This window comes from Microcaecilia unicolor, chromosome 3 (assembly GCF_901765095.1).
Source record: "Microcaecilia unicolor chromosome 3, aMicUni1.1, whole genome shotgun sequence".
Taxonomy (NCBI): Eukaryota; Metazoa; Chordata; class Amphibia; order Gymnophiona; family Siphonopidae; genus Microcaecilia; species Microcaecilia unicolor.
Window position 1 is genome coordinate 369,865,357 of NC_044033.1, and position 25,255 is coordinate 369,890,611.

The 25,255-nt window shown below is 41.4% G+C and overlaps 1 protein-coding gene across 1 annotated transcript in view; it reads left to right on the forward strand.

Annotated features, from left to right (window-relative positions):
* NKAIN2 (sodium/potassium transporting ATPase interacting 2) overlaps positions 1-25,255 on the forward strand; it is a 716,137-nt gene that overhangs the window by 67,696 nt on the left and 623,186 nt on the right. Inside the window, exon 3 of the mRNA XM_030195117.1 lies at positions 8,665-8,745. Within this exon, the coding sequence (XP_030050977.1) occupies positions 8,665-8,745 (81 nt within the window). The remainder of the gene's footprint in view (positions 1-8,664; positions 8,746-25,255) is intronic.

Sequence of the window (25,255 nt, forward strand, 5' to 3'; positions counted from 1 at the left end):
CAATTTCTCCCCATTTACTCTCCATGTTCAATATCTTCCTTCCACCTCCCTATGTCCTCATGTACCTATATAATACCCCCCTCCACATTTGACCTTCATGTACCTTTTCTCACCTCCCCCATCCATGTCCAACATTTCCCTTCGGTCTCCTTAAATTCCCCCCAGGTTCAGCATCTTCAATTTTCTAGATGACACTGAAAATCTGCTAGGGGTAGAACTGGAAGTTATGTAGGTACAGTCAATATTAAGACCTGGGATCCAGACAACTATCTGGATAAGTTAGGGCAGTAATTTCTTTGGATAGTTATCTGGGCACCGGTGCTCTATATCTGCAGTACTTGGATAATTTCTGGCATGCACCTCATTCCCAGGTACAGCCTGGAACTGAATATCTGGGTATAAATGTAAATGCCACAGTCAACATTTGAAGTAAGTGCTGACCATAATGTTTAAATATGAATGATTTTCATAATGCTGATATTTATATGTGTCAATACTGCAATTGAGGGGACAGTTATGCTTACCTCAGTAGTATCTAAAAGCACTGAAAAATTCCAAGTTCTCAACCCAGTCCTCAGGACACACCTAGCCAGTCAGGTTTTCGGAATATCCACAATGAATATGCAGAAGATAGATCTGAATACAATGGAGGCGGTGAATGCAGATCTATCTCATGAATATTCATTGTGGATATCTTAAAAACCTGACTGATGGGTATGTCCCGAGGACTGGGTTGAGATCCCTGTGCTAGACTAACACTTATCCATATAGTTACTGATGGATGCATGTGTAAAGCAACAAGAAATGATGCTCTTTTTGAACATGCATTTGCTGTGAAATTGATGCTTCTCTGCGAAGAATGTAAAAAAGCTCAAAGTGGTGCAAAGAAAAGCTACAAAAATGGTATGGGATTTGCGTTACAAGACGTATGAGGAGAGACTTACTGACCTGAACATGTATACCCTGGAGGAAAGGAGAAACAGGGGTGGTATGATACACATGTTCAAATATTTGAAAGGTATTAATCCACAAACAAACCTTTTCTGAAGAGGGAAAGGTGGTAGAACTAGAAGGCATGAATTGAGGTTGAAGGGGGTCAGACACAGGAAAAATGTCAGGAAGTATTTTTTCACAGAGAGGGTGGTGGATACTTGGAATGCCCTCCTGCGGGAGGTGATAGAGATGAAAACGGTAATAGAATTAAAAAATGCATGGGATAAACATAAAAGAATCCTGTTCAGAAGGAATGGATCCACAGAAGCGTAGCGGAGATTGGGTGGCAACACGAGTAATTGGAAAGCAAAGCTAGTGCTGGGCAAACTTTCATAGTCTGTGCCCTGAAAATGGCAAGGACAAATCAAGGTCAAGTATACATATAAAGTAGCATACACAATGAGTTTATTTTGTTGGGCAGACTGGATGGACCATACAGGTCTTTATCTGCCGTCATCTACTATGTCATCTCCTGTACATGCTGGCAGATGGAAGTGTAGTTGGAAGGGCCTTATGCATATTTCATAAAAGGCTCTATATTCAGCAGAGTCATCTAGAAGGGCAATCATCCTGACCTGGACATCCCAATTCCTGCTTAGACACTCTATGCAACATAGGACTTCACGTGGTCTTTGCACTACAAATTATGTCCCACTGAGTGCCTATGGATAAATGCTTAGTGCAAAGGACAGAGTGATCTCAAATTTATACTCACAGAATCCACATGGCTCTATTCAACTTACCCATGAAAATGTGGAAGTTTCTGAGAGACAGGAAAAGAACAGATGTTGTCCTGATGCACAAAAGAAGATACAGGGTAAGAAATGGACTGCTACTTACATATCAGGCTGCCACTCAAAAATGCATTATAAAAGAGATGTTATGGGGTGGAGGGGGGCTTAGTTTCCAAAGGAGCAAAAGTATACACTGCAATACGGGCCTGATATGGAGAGGATGCAGGGTTTTTCTGCATAGATGTGTGTGCTGCTGGTTTGGGTTCTTCCACATATTGTATATTTCTTATTGTGTTGTGTAGCTCTTGGTTGTGCACAGTAAAAAAAAAAAAAAAAAAGCAAAACTATGACTCAGCCAAGACCTTCATTTTCCAAGCTGTGTTAATGTTTTAATGGGACTTGTTAGTTCATTAACTTGTGTCAAAAAGTTAATGCAGCTTTGTAAATGAGCAACACTGAAGTGGTGCGTCAGGGAAATGTGGTAGACAAAGACTATCCGGACTTCGGTATGACTTTTGACATTTTTACACATAGACAATGGATAAGCAAGCTGGCCAGTTTGGGAATAGCCTAGAAAATTGTAAACTAGGTGAGAAATTGGGTAAGTGAAAACAGGGAAACAGAGAAAATGATGATAAAGTCCATATGGCCTATCTAGATTGTTCATCCTTACCATCTGCTATCCATTCCTCTCTCTTACAGAATATCTGTACTTTTCTCATGCTTTCTTCATCTCCACCACCTCCACCCGGAGGCTATTCCATGAATTGACCACCCTTTCTATAAAGAAAAATGTTCTTTAGGTTACTCCCCTTCATCCCCTTTCACCTTCATCCTATACCTGTTGCCTGTCATAAACTTGTTACTGTAAAGTCTATGATATCTTGAAAGTATAACCTTGGCACACCAGTCACACCTGAAGTCTCTATTATTTTTATGAAGTCTCTTTTATTGAATAAATCACAGGTAATTTACTCACAGTCAGATGTTCAGAAGTGCTGCCCCAGGGCACAGAGACTCCATAATTCTGAGAGCTGTTCCAGTGGTTGGAGGTGAGAAATAGTTGAGCAGATAGAAGTATCTCAGAGCTGGGTAACTGGAATATGCGATATCTCATTAGAAAGGAGATATTTTCAAGGTAAAAAACCAAGTTTGTTCCAGGGAGTTGGACACAGGACAAGTGCTGGTCTGAAGCAAGATGGTGAATGCCTCATGGCCAGAGGGACAGACAGGTTAAGAAAGCTCACACAGACCCAGGGAGGAGGAGGAGGAGGGCCAATGGAGACAGAGCCTGCAACCGAGTGGCAAGGGAGGTCCTAGAGGAGGTAGACAAAGGAGCCAAGCTTGGCTGAGAGAGAGAGAGAAGGTCTGGGCAGCCTCACAACCAGTGGCAACCGTTCTTATATAGACAGACAAATGTGGCTGCATTACCTGTGAACTACATTACACACAATGCCTTGCTCACGTATCTTTGCAGAGTGAGAACTGCAGCGATGATAGTCCTTAGGAATGAGAATAACAGTAAAAACATTACACACATTTTAGGATCACATTATAAACTAGTTCGAGGCTGTCAGAGGACAGAACAATACCCCCCTTCCATTCCAGAGTTTTCTTTCAATTAAAGAGATTCACCTCTTGTGCATTTATGCTATTGAGGTTTTAAAATATTTCTATCATATCTCCCCTCTCTCACCTTTCTTTCAAAGCATGTTTTTTTAGATCTATAAGTCTGTCCCCAAACACTTTATGACAAAGATTACTGACCATTCAATAGTTACAATCTGGACTAACTCCATCCTATCTCTGTCTTTTTAAAGGAATGGTTTCCAGAATTAGACACAATCTAAATGGGGTCTCACCAGAGACATACAGATGCACCATCACCTGTGGCCATTCCTTTCCTTATGTGCCCAAGCATTATTCCAGCTTTTGCCATCGCCTTTTCTACCTGTTTGGCCTCCTTAAGATCATCAGATATGATGTCCACCAACTCCCACTCCTCTTTCATGCACAAAAGTTCTTCACCTCCAATACTATACCTCTCCCTCAGATTTTTGCACCACAAATGCATGACCCTGCATTTTTTAGCATTAAATTTTAGCTGCCAAATTCTAGACAATTCTTCAAGCTTCACCAGATCCCTTCTCATGTTATCCACAACATCAGAGTTGTCTATCACAGCATTTCCCAAACTGTACGCTGTGGCGAACTCACAGGGGTGCCATGGGGGGAGTTGGGAGTAGATGCTTCTTAAGGATGTCACGCCACGTGCCACATGCAGCCTGCCATTAATCTCAGGGCCCGCCGCCACCAGAGATTGAAACAGCACAAAGGTAATGTACTGCTTTGTACTGCTTAGTCATGGGTGGGCCAGGGAAGTTCTTTTACTTTTCTTTTGGTGACTGCCATCTCAATCTACTGCTGCCCCTGCTTCAATGGGTCTGCAGCAGCGATTCACACATGCTGTCTGCCTATCCTGGAGGCAGAAAGTGGCAGGCAGCATCTGGGAATCGCTGCTGCTGTTTTGCTGCAGTTACTTGAAAAGTCCCAGATTTTGATGGCTTTGCGTGTTATTTGGATATATTGAAGGCAGTGCATGTGTGTAAATCTCTTGTGTATTCATTAGAGGTATCAACAAGTTCTTCTTGTTTGTAGACCAAAAATATCTTCTATAGGGCCTATTTTCTAAAGTGTACTGGAGTTCTAAATACTAAAGTGTGGTAATGATTTGCCTCTACATTAACTGTCGGGGACATTCCCAGTAGCTTCCGATATGGTTAAGACAGAGACAATGTCCTTAAAGTGCAGAAACTTGGGTTCTAACACTTATACTAGTTCTATGGCTGGTGTAACTGCTCATTCCCATCTTTTGCACCTGGTTATACAAGTATTCTATAAAGGACCTTAGGCACTTATCCTCCTTTATGGAATAGGCTCCTACCAGGTGCCCTTTTAAAGAGCTGCCCTGAAAATAGCTTCTTTTAAAATTTACAGGTCTATACACAGGTAAAAATCATTTCATTCTGCCATTGCTCATACTTTTTACCTGCCATAAGCAGTGATGTTCTGGGGGTACAGTTAAGGGGGGTTTAGACCTGCGTGCATACGTCTTGATTTTCGAACGTGTGCGCATACATTTTTGAGCACATCTGTGTATACTAGAAAACAGGTATAAATGTCTGCAGGCATTTTCTGTGAGATAATTTTCAAATGGAAATTATGTGCATAATTTCTCTTAGAAAATTATTATGATTTATACTCATACTGGATTCACTAGTTAAGCAGACTGTTATAACATTACCTTTTAAACTGGAAAATATCTCCTAACAAATAGTGCAGTTGACAGTTAAATTATAGAAATCATGAGCAATATGTGTAATATCTTCTGTGCCAAATTCACAACAATGCACATTGTTTACCGTGCTTCTCAATGCCCGTAAGAAAGTATTTTTCCCTGGTAATAACATGTATTTCACATAATATTGTTTAAACTGTATCTTGTTTTCTGCACAAGCTTCTGATATTGAAACTTGATGAAAATAATAATCATTTGACTACTGTATAAAGGCGGATGGCACTTCTTACAGGTGGGCCTTGTGACATATGGGCTAGCACAATACCATAAACTACTTATGCATGTTCTAAGGATATGAATATGCATGATATGTATTTGCATATATTGAAGGCAGTGCATGTGTGTAAATCTCATGCATATTCATTAGAGGTATTCTGAAAACGACTGGTATGCATCCCTTGTCCTAGCATGTCTATGTCACAAAGAGGGGCATTTTCGAAAGAAACGTCTAAGTCGGAATTTGGACGTTTTACAAAGACGTCCAAATTCAGAGGCAGGGAGAAGGTCATTTTCTAAAAAAGATGTACGTCCATCTTTTGTTTCGAACATACCAAGGACGTCCTGTATTTTGGATGTCCTTGTTTTTTGTCCATTTTTGAACAAAAAAACGTCCAAACATTCTGAATCAACATAACGTTGTATTATTTTACTAGTAAAATAATACAACGTTATGTTGATTCAGAATGTTTCATGTATGATAGGTGCTAAAAATTATAGTTGGGGAGTGTATACTAGGGGATTACACTAGCGAATATACAAAGGAAAAATTGGATGCTAGTTGTCCTGGTTTAATTCCATCAGCCGATAAACTCTCCCTATATTTCTCAACCAAAGTTCAAAACCTGATTAGTTTTTTATCATCTACCCCATATCCTCCCTCTGTTCCAACTGCTACTTCCGCACTTCCTGATATTCTGCCACTAGATACTTCTGCCTCCATGGCATTTCTTGGTCAAACCTCGTGGACCTCTTTCCAAGAACAATCTTTTTTCTCACTGTCCAAAGTGATAAAATCCATGCATCCTACCTTCTGCCCTCTTGATAGGTTTCCATCTACTTGGTTAACTAACCCCGAACTAAACTTATTACCTGGAATTCTTCAAGTGATCAATAATAGTCTTTCCACAGGAACAGAGCCTAAATCTTAGAAAACTGCAATAGTGTGCGTGCCCTCTCTTAAAGAAACCTTCGCCAAATCCGCAAGTGCCTGCTCACTATTGTCCCGTATCTAATTTGTACTTCCTTTCCAAAGTTTTAGAAAATGTTGTATTTGATCAGTTATTCAGCTTTAGTGATAAAATTTTCACCCTCTATCCTAAGCAATCCGGTTTTAGGCCTCATTACAGTACAGAGACAGTTCTCACTTGAATGAGATCTACTCAGGTCACAAGAAACACAAAGCTGACCTCGCAATATCTCTCAGTCTTTCAGCAGCATTCAATCTGGTTAATCATAAGCTGTTGCTGGCACAGTTGTCATCTTTGGGAATTGGTGGAACTGTCTTAGCATGGTTTGCTTCATTTTTTAATAGCCATTCTTACAAGGTTGTTACCTCCTTCTCTACAACATCACAGCACCCTCTAACTTGCGGAATTCTGCAAGAATCAGTCTTGTCTCCTTTTCAACATATGTCTAAGTCCCTTCGCTATGTTGATTCAATCTACCGGTATGTGTCTCCATTTTTATACTGACAATATCTTTTTACTATATCCTGCTGATCCATATAAGCCAGTATTGGGGCTAATGCAGCTATATAACTGGTTAACTACCCATATTCCTGAATAAAGAAAAAATGGTAGCATGTTGATTTCCTGGTGACCATACAACATCTACTGCCCCTTTGAATATATTTGGGACGTCGATTTGTCCTGTTGAATCATTTTGTTATTCAGGAATTATACTGGATTCTGGTCTTTACATTTTCCACCCAGATTTCTAGTCTATGCAAATCCAGTTTTTACATTCTCCAGCAATTGCGCTCAATCCGTAGATTTTTTTGACTTAGATACTTTTCATTCTCTTGTTCTGTCTTTATTGATAACAATGCTTTATTACTGTAATATTGAATATCTTGGATGTTCCCGCACAAACATAAAGAGGCTGCAGTCCATATAAAACACGACCATTTAACTTATTTGTCACCCTCAAAAGTTTGACCATGTTTCTCTCCTGTTTCAAAAATTTAATTGGCTCCCAATAGAATCGATCATGTTTAAACTTCTTACACTTGTTTTAAAGGCACAGAGTTGGTCTTCTGGATTACCTTTCTGCTCTCACAATTCCATATTCACTGCCATGAATTTTCCGCTTGATAAACGATCATCAGCTTGTCCTTCCCTATCCAAAACTGATGCAACTTAAAAATACTCACCATTGGACATTTTTCTTTGTAGCTTCTGCTAAATGGAACTCACTTCCACTGTCCCTAAAGACTTGACTATCTTTTAAGAATTTTAAAAAAGCCCTGAAAGCTTGGGTATCATACTACACTGACAAGTTTCCCGTTCATTCCCTTTTTTTCTACCCCATATTCTATGCTGTTCTTCCCTCCCCCCTCTTCCACCCCCTGGCCCTTTTTCTGAGTGTCTGTTACTGCTGAGTGATATTGCCTTTTCTATCAATGTATTGTAATTCCTTTCTGAATTTTACTTCATTTTTTTTAGCTTTATAAACCACCAAGTTCTGCAAATCAGCTTGTGTGGTATAGCAAATGTAAATAAACTATAAGCATAGCTGAACGTATCGCCATCGCGAGAGGAGAGGTAAGTTCAGTTGTTCAACCAGCATGGCAGCAGCACATAGGACCTATCAAAGGAGGTCTGGTGGCATAATTTGTCCATCTGATCTCCCCTCCACCTAATGTCAAGGCACTCAGACCCCCCCCCCCCCCCCTCAAACAGTATTAAGGCCTTCCAATCCCTAATCTGAAATCCCAGCCCTTTGAGAAGAAGCCCTACCATCTGAGATTAATCACAGACCCCAAGACTCCCCCCCATTCCTCCCTGGGACATACCCATAGGTCTAGATGCTGGTTTTTAGGTGGCCAGGTGACAGCTAAATCCCTCTGATTCTGCCTGAGACTGCACAGAGAACCAATGACTGTCATGACCTCTAGCAGTAATCTTTCAGTACTGAAATAGTACTGCAAGATGATCTCCTAGGAGTCATGGTAGCCACTTTGGATCCTGGTACAGTCCCAGGTGGCAGCAGAGGGGCTTAGCTGCTGCCTGCTCACTATGAAACTAGAATGGAGACCCTGGATATGTTCCGGGGGTGGAGGGAGGAGGGTTGGGGTCAGTGGAGGGCAGGGCTAAAGAGCTGAGAGTCCAAAAGGTGCAGGAAGAAACTTTCTGGTTAACAAAAAGACATGTTGATTACTGTTCTAGCAGAATCATTCCAGTAATTTTCAACCTAATATAGTTTTTTTTTTAATCAGCCCATGGAGTTTTTGTTAATGGTGGACTCATTTTTCCTTTTGAATTCATGCCTTTTTCAGTTTATTAGTTCACAGTTTATGCTGTACTAAAGATGGCTGATTGCAGAGTTAATCATGCATTATTTTTCTTTCCAACCCCACAGTATGCTGTCTGGCTTGTCTTCTGGATTACATGGAATGTGTTTGTTATTTGCTTCTACTTGGAGGCTGGGGAACTTTCAAAGGTAAATTACCATCTGATCTGATTTATCCATAAGAGCTTCCTTCCTGTTCATTATGTTTTGGGCAAGTCTTTCATGATATCAGTTAAAATTAGTTTCTCTTGACAGAAAAGTGGACCTAACATGGTAGAAAATATAGCACTGTATCTTACTTACTACCTCTTCAGGTCCACTAAATAGGGATATTTATAAAATTATTTTATTTCATTAGGAGAAATTAGTGAAAACATTGTATGGCTGTTATTTCTCATTAAGTAACCTATGTAACTTTGTAAGTCTATGTGCTTTGAAAATGAGCCTCATAATATTCTAAATATCACTGAAGGCACTGTTAATTAAAGACTTTTCATATTTTGTATGAATGCTGCCGGGGAAGTAAGCATATCACTTGCCTAGTTCATAGAGAGTGGAATGGGTGGGCCACTGAGGCCATGGACCAACCAATATTTTGCACAACTAGAGTGCTTGGGGAAGAGACTTGAAGATTGGTTTGGCCTTTCCAACCAAAAAGTTGTTCTGCTGCATTTGGCCTAGATTTTACATAGAGCAGATGCATTCCAACTATTTGATGCTGTACAGCAATGGCAAAATAAGGCATTAATTGTTCTAAAAATATACCCTGGGGTACATAATGCAAAGCAAGCCTTAAGGAGGAACTTTTATAGTCAAAGCACCTTTTCAGGTGCCTATTTTGAGAATTTATAAAGACAAATAGGTACCTACTTGTCTTTATAAAATACAAGAATAAGTGGCATAACATGCGCCTACATTACAGGCATGGACATTTACAGTAACCATGGAGCCGGTGTAAATATCTGCACCAGTATTTTTTAAGTGCACGTGTGAATTATAATACTTTATAATGTTTGCACATACTTCTTTGCTGCTTCCTGGTTCTGCCTAATCTTCATCGCGGACATGCACACTTGGTGGGATGAAGTACATACCACCAAGTCAAAGCACCTACCTTTGTGCCAGTCAGTATTTTATAACTGATCGTTTAAGTATGTGGGATAGTCCGTTAACAAGATAAGTCTATCTCAGTCTCTCTGATGCTCGATTTGCGAAACATTATCAACGATTGTGCAATATGTAGATGTTTGACCAGACCTACTAGATTTGTTCAGGATTTCGAGAAATAAAGAGTTCTAAATTTTGGATTCATAACCTTTTGATAAACAATACAAAACGGAAAGAAAAAAATAAGGCATATATCCGATACAGAGCTTTTTTGTGAGCCAATGATTGAACACAGCTGAGCTAAGAACGTTGAATTATGCAGTTCTCATGAACAGTGATTTGGTTTCAGCAACAACTGAGGCTCTTTTTCCTCCTATCATGGGATATGAATAGTTAAGTACAATGACCAATTAAGAATTGTTTATACAGATTCCCTGAACAAATTAGTAAGCTGGGATTGATCACAATTTTTTGGTTTTGAGTGGAAACTATTTGCCAGTGATCGTTTTCTTCATTGGATTTTTTTACATTTAACTACGTGGCCACATCTTCACCTAAAAGATTACAATACCACAGAAGTGGACATGCACTTTACCACATATAGAGATAAACAGAAAGCAGACACTGAAAGTCCAAACAGGTTCTTTATTCATACAGACCCGACATGACCACGTTTCGCCAATTAGGCTGCATCAGGGGTAGTGGCATAAAACAGCTAACCAGGGACAAGAAAGGCTTAGCCCAGATAGCAAAACTGATCATCCAAGATGACTTCAGCAATAGTTTTTTCACAGACAGTGGAGCTGTTTATCTCTTCTGTTGTTGTAAGACACTCAGCACCTCTTTGCTATTCCACTTTACCACAGATAGTACAGGCCACCATATAAAATTACTGTCTTCACAGTGGTTCTGAACCCAGTCCTTTAGCCACACCTAGCCAGTCAGGTTTTCAGTGAGTAAGATAGATTTGCTTAAAATGGAGGTAGTGCATACAAATCTACCTCATGCATATTCGTCCTCAATATCCTGAAAACCTTACTGGCTGGGTGAGTCCCGAAGACTGGGTTGAGAATATCTGTTTCTAAGGAGCAGTTTGCCTTCTAAACCTGAACACATTGAGTCGTTAGCTTTTGAGGAGGTCATTCTATATCACCTTGCATCTTTTCAGTCACTGTGGGTAAAATAACCCCATGATATGAGTCTCTTGCTGGGCAGGTCCCACCTTTAACAGATTGTTTATTTGCTAGTCATGGAGGCCATGCAGCATAGACTTTTACATGCTGTATAAGAATGTTCAACAAAGTGTATATATTACCCTCAGTGCTTTATTGATATGTGTATGTTATCTTGCTTGTTAAAACTTAAACATGTATCAGATAGAATTGACTCTGAATGATGAATAAACTGTAACCTTTACAGATGTACAGAATTAAAAGATATATGAAGCTATAAATCATGGAAGGGAAGATTATAAAATGTGGTTGTAGAAACTGCATGTTCTAGGTGAATATCAGAAAGTGTGCTTGAATTTCTTTTAATAACATCATGTATTTTTCAAAACAAACTTTTATTTTATTTTTTTTGGAATGTTTAAAAAATGACTTCTGCAGTGCTAAGCAACTTGTACCAGCTGAGGTCTTTTTAGCTCTCTCTGCATCATACACCTTGGAGCAGGTGTGAAACTATCATAATGAATATTAAAGTGCTGCTATTTTTACCAGGCTGTGTTTATTCAATTTCCAAAGAAAGGAAAAATCAGATAAGTTGTAGAAAAACAAATTAGAAAGACTCCAAAAAACAAAACAAAACACTGTAAAACTGAGATGACAGATTCTAAAGACAGAGATCAGAAACCTGATACACAGCATCCCCTGAACTCTGTAAAAACTGCTAAAATTAGTGCAATTTAATTGAATAATGAACTAATTAGTACTGATAACTGGCTTTTTTAACAAGCAATTATTGGCACATAGCAGAATTAATTAAATTAATCATCTAGAATTCCGAAAAAACCTAAAACTTACCTGTTCAAGAAGGCATACCCAGTGGCGTACCAAGGGTGGGGCGGTGGGGGCGGTCCGCCCCGGGTGCATGCTGCTGGAGGGTGCTGGGAGCAGCCGCATGCATGTCAGCTCTGCTGGTTCCCTGCTTCCTCTGCCCCGGAACAGGTTACTTCCTGTTCCAGGGCAGAGGGAGCAGGGAGCCAGTGGAGCCACCAGCCACGTGGCTGCTCCCAGCAGCTAAGAATGCACCCAGGAGGGAGGGGGGCTTGATGTGCCGGGGGGGGGGGTTCTTTGCACCGGAGGGGGGTGTCATGCTGCACCCTGGGGGGATGGACGCCACTGCACTTGATGGGGGGGGGGTGCGCAGTGGCAATCCACCCCGGGTGGCAGCCGACCTACAATCGCCACTGGGCATACCCCACAGTATCTGACATAATCACCGAATAATGAAATATGGCATTTTAATCAGGAAACGGACAGTTTTCAACCCCAATGCATGATCACACCCTAACATTTTGTCTGAATCACCTCAACCTATTTACCGATACTTCTTTACTGTTCTTTACTGTACTTGTCACTGTAATAGTACCCCTATACTGTATTTGTTCACACCGGAATCTGTAACCACCTCTCCGGAACTATGTAAGCCACTTTGAGCCTACTAATAAGTGGGAAAAGGTGGGATACAAATGTAACAAATAAATAAATAAAAATGTACATGTGTAAATTTAGGAGTGGGATCCGTGCCTCAGAAAAGGGGGTATGGAAATGAGTCGGGCGGATCAGGGGCAGTCCTTTCAGTTACACATATAATTATAGAATAAGGCGGTCCGTGCCTAATTTAGGCATGAACATTTGCTCCACAATTGCATTGTAAATGGCTGTGCCAAAATATAGTTGCGGTTTCCGGATGTAAAGCACTGTTCTATAAATTGTCCCTAAATTTAAGTGCGGTTTCTAGAATAGTGCAGATTGGGGTGGGGGGTTCGGCGCCAATATATAGTATTTAGTCCCTTTTGGGTTAAAACATGGAGAGCTGCATGTCTCTATTCTGTTCACATTTTGGGCCAGATCCTATATAATAATTTGGACCTCTGCACTTCCGTCTGGCTGCCTGGGTTCGGAACACAGTTCCTATTGGTCCGCCCTGGGGATGACGTCACAGGGCGGACCAATGGGAAGTTAGGAGGAAGGGAACTCAGCAGCAGCTACCGGAGGTGAGTAACCAAACGCCCCCCCCCCCCCCGAGTTCCATGATCCCCAACCTCCCTTCCTCCCTCCTTCCACTCCCGTCATCCAAGTTCCATGGGCCGCGACGGCCCCACTGCCGTTCGAGTTCCACGCCACCTCTCTCCTCCGATTTCCGCCACCCAGCGCCTCCCTCCCTCTGTCTCTGTGACCTCCGAGTGCAAGGAGGACGTGTGCGGGTGCCCCAGTCCTTCGTATGTGGCAGCTGCTGTTTAAAAAGTTTTACCTCCTGCTCGGCTGGCAACACTCAAGTGCAGCAAGTACAGATGCCGCTTCAGACAGGCTGTGGTTCGCTGTTCCTCTGGTCCCGCCCTCATTTCCTGTTTGCAGAAGGGCGGGACCAGAGGAACATTGCAGGCTTGGGCTTTTCTCCCATAATTGAAAGCAGAGACCTTAATAGCCAGCACACACACAGCCAGGTAGGGAAAGGAAAGGCAGGCAGAGATGGAGCACACCCAGCTGCACAGGTGCAAGGTAATCAAGGAAAGCAGCTAGGCTGTGGAAGCAAAGTAATCAATGAAAGCAGCTGGGCTGGCAACAACCGGCTCTCTGCACAGTAAAAGGTAACAAGGGAAACCACACAAGGAAACAGAACCGGCTTAAGCTGGAGAGCCTAGATAACAAAAAAGGAATCTATTCAGGTTCAAACCAGAACCACACACAGAAAAATAGAACAGGGCTTTGCTTGGAAGCAAAGTTAACAGGCAAGTAATCCATATAGATTTAAACCAAAACCACTCACACAGGGCTCAAGGCTGTGCCCAAAAGCACAGCATAACAAGAAGACCAGTTCCCTCAGAATCAAACAACAATACAACAAGAAAAGGGAAATATACCTGTTGCATGAGGAGGCGAGCCTCATGCACGAATCGGGGGCGCGCGTTGTTCCGGTTAGGGCGAAGCTGGTGCCTAAATTTTGGGCCGAGCTTCAGAAGTTTTTTATTTTTGGTTTTGTTTTTGGTTATGGTCGTCTGGGATCGAATCTGTCGTTTGTCTTCAAGTGAGAAGAAAATCAGCGATCAGGTAAGGGGGTTTTTAACCCAAAATTTTGATTAGTTTTTTTTTTTTACATTGTAAAAGTTGCGTTTTTCATTTTTAAAAATTCAGTGGTTTAAGGTTTTGAAATTATTTTTGCATATTTGGGGTCGGAAGATTTGGGAGGATTTTTCAGGTGGATTAGTTTTTAAATTTTAATATTTTTAATAGGAGTTTTGAAAGGGAGTTGTTTTGAAGAGGTTAATAAAGGGTTAAATTTTTGAATTCTACGTAGTATGTTCAGAGGGTGGTATTTGAATTTTTGAGAGGGGTTTTAATTTGGGGGGGAATTTTTACAGGGATTTTTGGAAGGTTGTTGTGGGGCGGAGGTTAAAAGTGGATATTTTTAAATTCTAAAAACATAGCTGGATAGGGGTCTGGAAGTTTGATTAGCGGGGAAAATTTGGGGTATTTCGGTGAAAATTTGGAGGGATTTTATTTTAATTATTGATTTTCCCATTGATTTCTATGGGAAATCTTTAATTAAAATGGAGAATTAGCAGTGCTGCTCAGCATTCCGCTTGTCAGCAGGAAAGTTCAGAATGCTGAGAAGGACATAGGATTGGCTGGATGGGTTTGGAACCCCAAGCCGAGGGTCCGTTTCCTAGGTGACGGTCAGAGAGGCAGTTGGCAGAGCGTTGGTGACTGTGGAGGTGAAAGGAGGTGTTTTTGGTTATGTGGCAGAGGCAGTGATTAAGGAGTGAGTTCTGTAGTACTGTAAAGGTTGATGGTGGCTGATTGGTTGAGATTGGTGACAGAGAGGGTAATGTATGAAGGGTGGAAGCTGGTGAAAGGTGATTTGTGAGGATTTTTGGGATTCTTGAATGAAATCTGGTTTGATTGAGAATAAGTAGGTGTTAATGGAATTGGTGAGTGAAGTGGTGTATATATGGTAAGAGCTCATTAGTTTAGGGAAAATACAAGTAAGACTAGGGTTTGTTAGTGAGGGTATAGTTGTTTTCATTTTGTTAGTTAATTGTTGCCCAGTGTTTTAAAATCAATACATTAATGACGCTTAGTTTGGGGGGAACATTTTTAGGGAGACAGGGTTTTTCTTCCTGTTTATTTGCTTAAGTGCGAGGTGTTGGGTAAAGAAGCGACAGTGACAAGGGAGATCCTGGAAACATCTTGGGCCCCAACGCAAGACAGATTTCAAGCAAAACCAACCGGTGGTGGTGACAACAGCTGAGTGGTGACTATATCGTACAGAAATTAAGACCAATACTTACCTGTTGTGGCCGCTGATCCGAGGCTCTTGCAAAACACAAAGAGTGCACACAAAGAATCATTTCCTTGTTGTAATAGGTTGAAGTTCATAGTTAGAATAAGAATATATTTGTTGTTTAGGCTTTTGGGAGGGGAATAATACTTATCTGATAAATGCATAATTAGTAGAATTTCGCAACTGTGTCTGCAATAGAAAGAAATCAAACGGAAAATTATTCACTGTTGATAAAATTCGTAAGGAAATAGAAATTTTAAAAGAGAAAAAAAGTATATCTATTAAGTATTCATCAGTTGCTTATGAAATAAATGTTAATTTTACTGTAATTACAGTATTGAATTTGTGTCTTCCTAACACAAACTGAATCCAATTTTATTTTTTTTCCCTGTTCACTCTTAGAGAGCGAACAGCGAGGTTAGTGAACCTGAATCATTCCCTGGGTTCTGTGGTGCGTGATCCTTACCTGGCTCGACTACAACCATCAGGGTTCAGGGTTACGCACCTACCCAACAGAACACAGAGGGGTGATTACAGTAATGTTTAAGTTGTAACATATCTCAGGCTTTGCTGAGGCCAGATTTATTCACCTCAAAACTCAGATCAACAAGTATTGCTCTAAAGTTTAACTATTTCTGCAATATCTGCACTTCTTTGTACTCCTTTGAAAGAAAATAAATTCTATTAAAATCTGGTGTAAATAATAGGGCTGTACTGAATATTGTAACCAGGCGCTTCTCTTGTGCAGCCAAGGATAGAACAATCTCCTCCAGCCACAGGCTCCTGGTACAGTGAAGAAACAGATGTCCACCAGTAACTTCAATCTTAAGGACTTTTATTCCATGCAGATTTCTAGTACACAGTTCCAACAGCAGCATAGCACATACCAGGATTCAATACAGGCTTATAGGCTGCAGTCTGGGCTCTTTATCCAGTGCACAATAAACAGTAATTCAATTCCCAAAGACAAACAGTTCTTTCAGTTCATCATCACAGTTCAGACACCCAGCAGCAGTTTCTACCTTCTATCCTCTTTACCTTCAGGAGAGTTCAATATTTTAGGGACTCCTTCTACCCAAGGGTTTTCCCCTGCATCAGCTTCACAGTGAATTCAATACTTTTGGGACTTCCTCTCACCCAAGGAATTTCAGCCTGCTTCAGTCCTTTAGGGACCTCCCTGCCAAAGGATTTTCAGCCTGCAAATACTTTAGGGACCTCCCTGCCCAAGGGTTTTCAGCCTGCAACTGCTACTCTCTCCTGCTGCTCTCCACTGCTGCTCTCTCCTGAACTGAACTGAACTCCTGGGACTCCTTCCCACCTGCCTAATCAATCCCTGGCTTCAGCTACCACAACCAATCATTCTCCTTCCATTAGCTTCCCCACACCCAAACCAGCTGAATTGAGCATTAAACTAATGAGACCAATGATGAGCTCCTGCACACAGGGTTTCCTAACTCTCTTTCCACCAAATGGCAGCCGCTCTACACAACCTGCCAGCTTACACCCATGTCTTCCCTGACTACAGCTAGGAGTCCAGTCCGGGTTCTTCATCTCCCCCTCTGGCTCCTTGCCTGCAATGCCTTCTGGGACTTGTATTTCAGACTGAAACTGCCTTAACCCAACTATCCTGGAGGTGACTTTATCACAATATTCATATTTGATTTGATTCGGCCCCGAATAGTCCCCCAAATACATTATTCGTATTCAGCCGAATAGTGTTTTAAAATTGAAATATGAATAATCTGGGGCTGTACTATGCTAAATCCTACTGAATTAAACACTTGATCTCTGCTTCTTTTATTATTTTTATGTTAAAGCTGAATGCCCATATTTGGTATTCGTATTCAGATAAATAGTATTTTTTATTATTCGGATTTGGCTGAATAGTAAAATATGCTATTCTGTACAGCTCTAAAATAATAATGCATTTTGCAGACAGTTTTCATAACAGTAACTATATTTTTCTGAACTATTTTATATATCACATATCTCATTTTTCACAGCCCCATGCTTGGATGATCACCAAATTGTTAGTACTGTATTCATTTTTAGCATCACTGTGTACGAGCATTCATGTGATATATTGATAATCCGGCCGATATTCAAAGAGATTTATCTGGCAGGTATTCAAAGCGATTACATTCGCTTGTGGCAACCTGCCCCCCCCCCCACCCGATATTCAGCGGCACTAAACCATGCAGTGCTGCTGAATGTCACCTCTGACCACCCAGGTCAGAAGTGGTTTGGGGGAGGAGTTGGCAGTTATGAGGGTGCCAGCAAAATTCAGTGCCAGCACCCACATAGCTAAGTGTTCGAATTTAGGACAGCTCAAAAGCTGTCCTAATTCTGCTCACTTAGCTATTCGGGTGCCAACTCTGAATATTAACTGGCCCACCCATAACTGTCTTTTAACTTTAAAGAAGCCCCAATCCTCCTCCTGGCCTCCAAAAAAGCCCCCCCTCTTCCTCCTCCTTTTCCCCAGCCTGCAAGGATCAAAGCCCTCATTTCTGAAATGAGCACCCTACCCCTACCCACTCCCTAAGGTCTGTGTAGGCTCCCCCCCCCCCCCCCCCCCAGGCTTACCTGTATTCCTGATGGTCCTAGTGGAGGCATTGGGGTGAGGAGTAAATCCATCTCACTCCTGTCCCTTGTGGCTGGCCTCTGTAAATGGCTGTCATGACCTCTTGTGGCAGTTTGCAGTACTTGGGTTATAATGAAGCCTGTAGGGCATGACCTGGTCTGAAATGCAACATGCATTTAATTGTCTTATTCCCCTCTCTGTGACCCTCATTTCTAGATGAACAATGCTGGGCAGGCTCTGGCAGCAATTTCAGTCCAGATCATAAACCCTATGTTAGGCAGCTGCATCATAGTGGTGCCGCATACTGCACAGGAGAAGCCAATGGCAAACCACTCTTGTATAATGCCAAGAAAACCACATGGAATGGTCCCTCATTGTGTGATCACCAGGATTAGTTTGACTCAAGGGTGTATCTGGATCTGGGTATTTATAATAGACATCTTGATAACCTGCCCAGCTAGTGACCCTTGAAGACCTGAGTTGCCCACCCTTACCTTAGATATTATGACTCAGGCATACTCAGCATGGCATCTCTCTCTTTTTCTGTAAGGTCTAGATGTCACCAGAACATCTTTGCTCATCTAGAAAAGGATAATTAGGGTCACAGATACGGGAATAAGGCAACTAAATTCATGTTGTGTTTCAGATCAGGACATGCCCTACAGGCTTCATTATAACAGCCTGTTTTGCCCTATCCATCATTCTTCAATCTTCTACATAGCTCCTTCTGTCTTTGAATAGCAAACATTTTTATTCACCAACCTTTTGAATCAGTTAGTTTACCTCTGGCTGCTTTCTGATGGCAAAAATGAGGGAATCGATCACACATAGGATATTTGATTAATAGCATCAGTACGGTTTCACTATAATATTTTTCTGCTCTGTACCATATAATATGGTCTATTAGGCTGTTATTATCAAAAGCCATTATAGGGATTACCATATATAGAATTGTGTCATATAACCAGTGATCATTACAGCTAATACGTAACTGGAAAGAAATTACATTTCTGTGCTTTTTAGAAACGAAGGGTGTCTTTTACTAAAGGTTAGTGCAAGTTATCTGCCATAGGACCCGTTTTATTCCTATGCACCCTGCTGCAGATAACATGTGCTAACCTTTAGTAAAAGACCCCCTAAGTAACCAAAGAACAGCAGTATGGCTTATAGCTGTACCACTAAAGGTGTTTCAACAATTTTTTATTGATGATTTTGCAAGATAAACAGCCAACAAGCTCTTTTTATCATACATTAGAGCCAAAACATCTAAATAAGAGCTCTTATTGATTACGTTTAACATAACTGCAGCTCACACTTAAATACTCGTAATTTCAATTGGTTTAAGTATGACCAAAGGTGTAAGAATATACATTGTTATTCCAAAAGCTGACCATTCCCCCCCTCCTCTCCACCTACCCCCTTTTACCCCTCCCCCTCCCCCCCCCCCCCCCCCCCCGTTCTCTTATCCTCATGTTTGTTTGTTTTTTTAATGTAGCAGTCGAGAGTGTGATCAAAGTAGTTTTTTTTTTTGTAGGAAAGTCTTGCTATTTCAACAATAATGAGGTGATCGATAACCTGCTACAAGAATCTAGCTTTTATTGAAAAGTATGCTCATGTACAAATAAATGCTATACAAATTGAGAATGGTATGAGCCATTTGTTAGATCATACATAACGTTTCTATAATATTGAAGCTAGTTAGGTAATAATCTAACCATGTATACACAACTAATGCATTGTTAGGTGATACATTCTCATGGATGGTAATTTTATAACAGGTTACTTTGTTTGGGAGGGCAAGTAGGTGCCAGTTTTTGCCTTATTTTTTGAAAAGCGCACAAGTGCCTATGTTTATAGTTCATTTAATATTTGCTATACCGCCCTTGCTAACTAGCAGATCATAATGGTTTGCAATCCAAATATTAAAACAAAAAATTAGAATGCAGTGTTTGGATAGGAAAAAACCTCACACTCACTGAGAAATATTTGAGACCTAGACTAAAAAGGAAAAGTAATGTTGTGAAGAAAAGATCAGTGCAGAGGGATAGAAGTGGAGAGAAAGGAAGAGAAAAGAAAAAGGGTGAGAGATGGTCATTGTATATTTAAATAAAGGTTTTTGTTTAAAAAAAAAAAAGAAGAAATGGTGATGGTAGTATTCAGGTTTATTTTCGAAAGTGATCGCCGGCCATTTCCCGACATAAATCAGGAGATGGCTGGCGATTTCTCAAAAGCGGTGAAATCAGTATAATGGAAAGCGGCTTTTTTGACAGCATTGCCGCTTTCCCGTCGCCTCGCCGGCGAAAGTTCAAGGGGGGGTGTCGGCGGCGTAGCGAAGGCGGGACATGGGCGGGCATGGGCATGGCTAGCAGATGGCCGGCTTTCGCGGATAATGAAAAAAAACGGCATTAAGCAGTATTTCGCCGGGTTTACTTGGTCCTTTAATTTTCACTACCAAGCCTCAAAAAGGTGCCCCAATTGACCAGATGACCACCAGAGGGAATGGGGGATGACCTCCCCATACTCCCCCAGTGGTCACCAACCCCCTCCCACACTATACAAATAAAAATAAAACACTTTTTTGTCAGCCTCTATGCCAGCCTGAAATGTCATACCCAGCTCCCTGACAGCAGTATGCAGATCCCTGGAGCTGTTTTTAATGGGTGCAGTGCACTCCAGGCAGGCAGATGTAGGTCCATCCCCCCCCTACCTGTTACACTTGTGATGCTAAGTGTTGAGCCCTCCAACCCCCCCCCCCCAAAACCCACTCTACCCACATCTAGGTGCCCCCCTTCACCCTTTAGGGCTATGGTAATGGTGTAGAGTTGTGGGGAGTGGGTTGGGGGGGATTTGGGGGGCTCAGCACTCAAGGGAAGGGAGCTATTTGTATTTTTTTTTTAATTTTTAGAAGTGCCCCCTAGGGTGCCCGGTTGGTGTCCTGGCATATCAGGGGGACCAGTGCACTACAAATGCTGGCTCCTCCCACGACTAAATGCCTTGGATTTCGCCGGGTTTGAGATGGTCGGCATTTTTTTCCATTATTGCTGAAAAACAAAACCGGCGATCTCAAACCCGGCGAACTCTGTCATTTGGCCAGGCTAAACCGTATTATCGAAAAAAAAGATGGCCAGCCATTTTTTTCGATAATACGGTTCCGGCCAACTGTTGCGTTGCCGCCAAAATAGATCGCCGGCGACGTTCGATTATGCCCCTCATCGTAATTTACTTTAATTTGCACATAAGCACTGCCATACTGGGAAAAGACCAAGGGTCCATCAAGCCCAGCATCCTGTCTCCGACAGCGGCCAATCCAGGCTTCAAGAACCCGGCAACCCCCCCCCCCCCCCCTCCAAAAAAAAAAAAAAATTAATAATGTTCAATGGACTTTTCCTTCAGGAATCTGTCCAAACCCCCCTTAAACTCTGTAAGGCCAGCTGCTGTCACTACATTCTCCGGCAAAGAGTTCCAGAGTCCAGCCACACGCAGAGTAAAGAAAAACCTTCTCCTATTTGTTTTAAATCTACCATATTCTAGCTTCATCTTGTGTCCCCTGGTTCTACTCCACTCATTATCTTGTAGACTTCTATCATATCACCCCTCAGCCGTCTTTTCTCCAAGCTGAAGAGCCCCAATTGTCTCAGCCTTTCCTCATAGGGAAGTCGTTCCATCCCTTTTATCATTTTTGTCGCCCTTCTCTGCACCTTCTCCAATTCTTTTATACCCTTCTTGAAATGCGGCTTCTTTTACAACGTCGAGTTAGCGATTCCCATGCGACAAATGAGAGGAAGCCCAAAGGAACTGAATGGGCTTCCTCTCATTTGCCACACCGAGAATCAGCAGCGTGGCTTTGTAAAAGAGGCCATTTAATTCATATATTTCACACCTACCCATAGAGTTCAGTGCACATTATAGCAAGAATCAAACAGGTAGACCCTGTAAATGACAACAATCAATTAATTCATATTGATATAAAGAAAATTAACATGTACAAATTATAAAACTTCTTAAAAAGAAAATTTTTTAGAGATTTTCTAAAAACAAATAGACTCTGAATTTTTCTCAGTTGTGTAGGGAGAGAATTCCATAACAAAGGGGCTTGATGATAGATAAGGCAAGCAGAATAGTCTTATTTTTCAATTTGCTAGGACTGGGATAATGAAGTAGTAGATTATCTCGAAGGCCTTTATCTTTGTTGGCCATTTGAACCCAACCGAGCAAGTGGTCTGGAGTTAGTCCGTAAGAAGTCTTATGGACTATGATGCAAACCTTAAATTGAATTTGAGTCTCCACTGGCAACCAGTGGAGGTCCTGCAAAAGAGGAGAAACACTGTCATGAACAGAAAAGATTAATCGTGCAGCTGTGTTTCGAGTATATCTAGGCTGCACTATATGCTTGTTGGTAGAGCCAGGCTTTTAAAGCAGATTTACATTTTTTTAAAGGATAGATATATGTGTCTTTATATAATTTGCCCACAAAAACTGCTTAAATTGCTGGCTAAAATGAAGCCAGGAATATTTATACCAGCTTGCATAAATCGTAACGTCACCTGCACATCACCCAAAATCCTTCCCCAAATATGCTTGTAGGTCAGTCACAAAAAAGTATGTGTACTCTTGTACATACTTTTACATGAGGGTAATTTTATGACTTTTTATACATGCAAAAAACCTTCATAAAACTACTGCTCTAGGAGTCCTTTCAATAAGCTGTAGTATGCAATAACGCTTGCTTACGGCTGCTTAAAGGGGCTTACCTCGGGGCACGCTGAGGAATGGCATGGTATTTTTCAAATGTGTATACAATACCCATGGGCTAAAAAATATGTTTTTATTTTTTAGTCGATGGGGCGTGTTTGGGGGGTGAAGATAGGGCATTTCTGAGCTAATCAGTTAGCATATCAGCATTGCCAGTGGCGTAGCAAGGGCGGGGCGGTGGGGGCGGTCCGCCCCGGGTGCACACTGGTGAAGGGTGCAGAGAGCAGCTGCGCGGCTGTCGGCTCCGCTGGTTCCCTGCTCTGTTCCAGGGCAGAGGGAGCAGGGAGCCAGTGGAGTCGACAGGCGTGCGGCTCCTCTCTGCACCATTCAGCATCCAAGAATGCACCGGGGGGGGGGCTTGATGCGCCGGGGAGGGGGTGTCATTGCGCTCAATGCGCTGGGGGAGGGGGTGCTGCACCCTGGGGGGATGGACGCCGCAGCACCCGGGGGGGGGGGTGCGCAGCAGCGATCCGCTCCGGGTGGCAGCTGACCTAGGATCGCCACTAGGCATTGCTGTGCACTAACTGATTAGTATAGGATTAACATGTGAGCCCCTATGGACATGTGAACCCTATGAAGGCTCACATACTAATTTTAGTTGATGGCAGGCGCTAATGGCCACATTAACACATGGCCATTAATTCAAAAAATGGGAAATTGCCCATTTTCCAGCTGCGATAGAAATGGCTTTAGTACGTGAGAAAGACCTGCTTAAGGGCGTGCTAAGGCCACTATCTACTGCAGCTCTATAAAAGAATCCCATAGAGTATGAACATTTTAAGTTTGATAGTTCATTCTTACTAACCTGAAATTGAAGGATTTTATTTCCTGTTCTTTAGCACTTTGTCCTTCTTTCCCATCCAGCTGTCATCCTGATTCATTATTTATCACCTCCACTGCTTTTCACTGTGATCTTTCATAGACCAAGAACTGCAGTGACCTCTTCTTTTCAAATACAGACTGCATTACTCATAGGAAAATGCAACTCTGTTGTTATTTTCAAGTCCAAATCTCTTCATTCAGTTGTCAATGTAACATGAATTTTTTAAAAGGACTTCAGGTTGAATCAGGAAACTATGGACTGGTGAGTGATTACACGATGGAGGCTATTCTTAAGAACAGAATTTCTGGGACTATGGATAAATATGGAAAGAGCTGGTCAGGGCCAGTGGAAGCATTAGGCAAACAAGGTTCAAGGATTGTCCACTTAGGGTCAGACCATCAAAGTGGATTATATACATTGATATTAAATGAGAAAAAAAGAAAAAAGGGTTACAATCGATAGAAGTAGCAGAAAATATAAAGCAATATAAAACACCATGAATCCATTGCTTTCCATTAGACACCGGGATCCAAAGCAGTCCACTTCCCTAATTATTTTTACTGTGGACCGCTGTGATCTTTTTTTTAGAAACAGCGATATATTAAAATTTTAATAAGCATAAACATTAGGCCTTAATCATAAAGTAAAAGCTAAGTGAAATAGGTGGATCTTCAACATAACTTTGAATTGAGAAAAGGTATCCTCTGTACATAGCGGGAGATGAAGGGCATTCCATAGGGTAGGTCTCACTACACTGAAATCAATGTTCAATATGTACGTAAGAGTACATCTCGGATTGTAGGAATAGCCAGCAAGTGTTGTTGGATGGAACAGAAGGCCCTTGGTGGGATTTTAGGGTAGGAGATGGGGAAAACAAAAATAAAGAGGGAACCTTGATTCAAAATCATATGAATCAGCAGCAGGATCTTATATACAATTTTTTGTTCCACCGGCAGCCAATGTTTGAGTTGCAACAGTGGAGTTATAAGGTCAAACATTTTTGCATCGTGGAGTAATTTAATAGCAGTATTTTGGATTACCTGCGGTTGTCTGATCTCTCTCTGACCACCACCTCTCAGAAGCATATTACAATACTTTATGAGTGTGATAACAAATGCATGAATGAGAGTACGTAATGTGACTTGGAGGTGTATTTTCAAAGCAGTTAGACTTACAAAGTTGCATAGTAACCTATGGAACTTTGTAAGTCCAAGTGCTTTGAAAATGAGCCCCTTGGTCAAACAAATATCCAAGTGACATAATTTATCTTATGTGGAAAAAAACATGTCTTAATAATGGATGACAGCTGCACTTTGAAGAAGAGATTAGAGTCCAATATGACACCTAGTACCTTAATGGTATCACAAATCTATAATTTAGCGTTTCCAAAATTGAGCTCTACTGAAAACTTGAGATGTGTCTTCTGAACGTTAAGCTGCAATTTATTTATCTTAGTTTAAAACAATTTTTTATTGAACAAACAATAAATCATTACAACCATAAGTCTGTGTGAATTTTTCATTTTTTCTTCCCCCCTTTAACCCCTCCCTCCTCCCCAAAACCTCTTGTCTTATTCTTCCTTGTTACAGCATCCTTTCTTCTTGTATATTAACAATTTCAATATAACTCCTTTCGCTATAGAATTTACATAATAACTTTATGATTAAAGAAGCTCTTACATACAGAACTAGTCCCTCTTTATGTTAAATATGTACATATATGTCAATTTTTTATTAACTATTCTTCCCTTCCCCCTCCCGTTTCCTTCCCTCCCCTTTCCCTTACCCGTACTTCCCCTCCCCTCCCCCCCCCCCCCCCCCCCCAGATAAGGGGTCAAGAATTCTTTATACTGAGATTGACTGTCACCAGTTTGTGGCAGATATTACTCC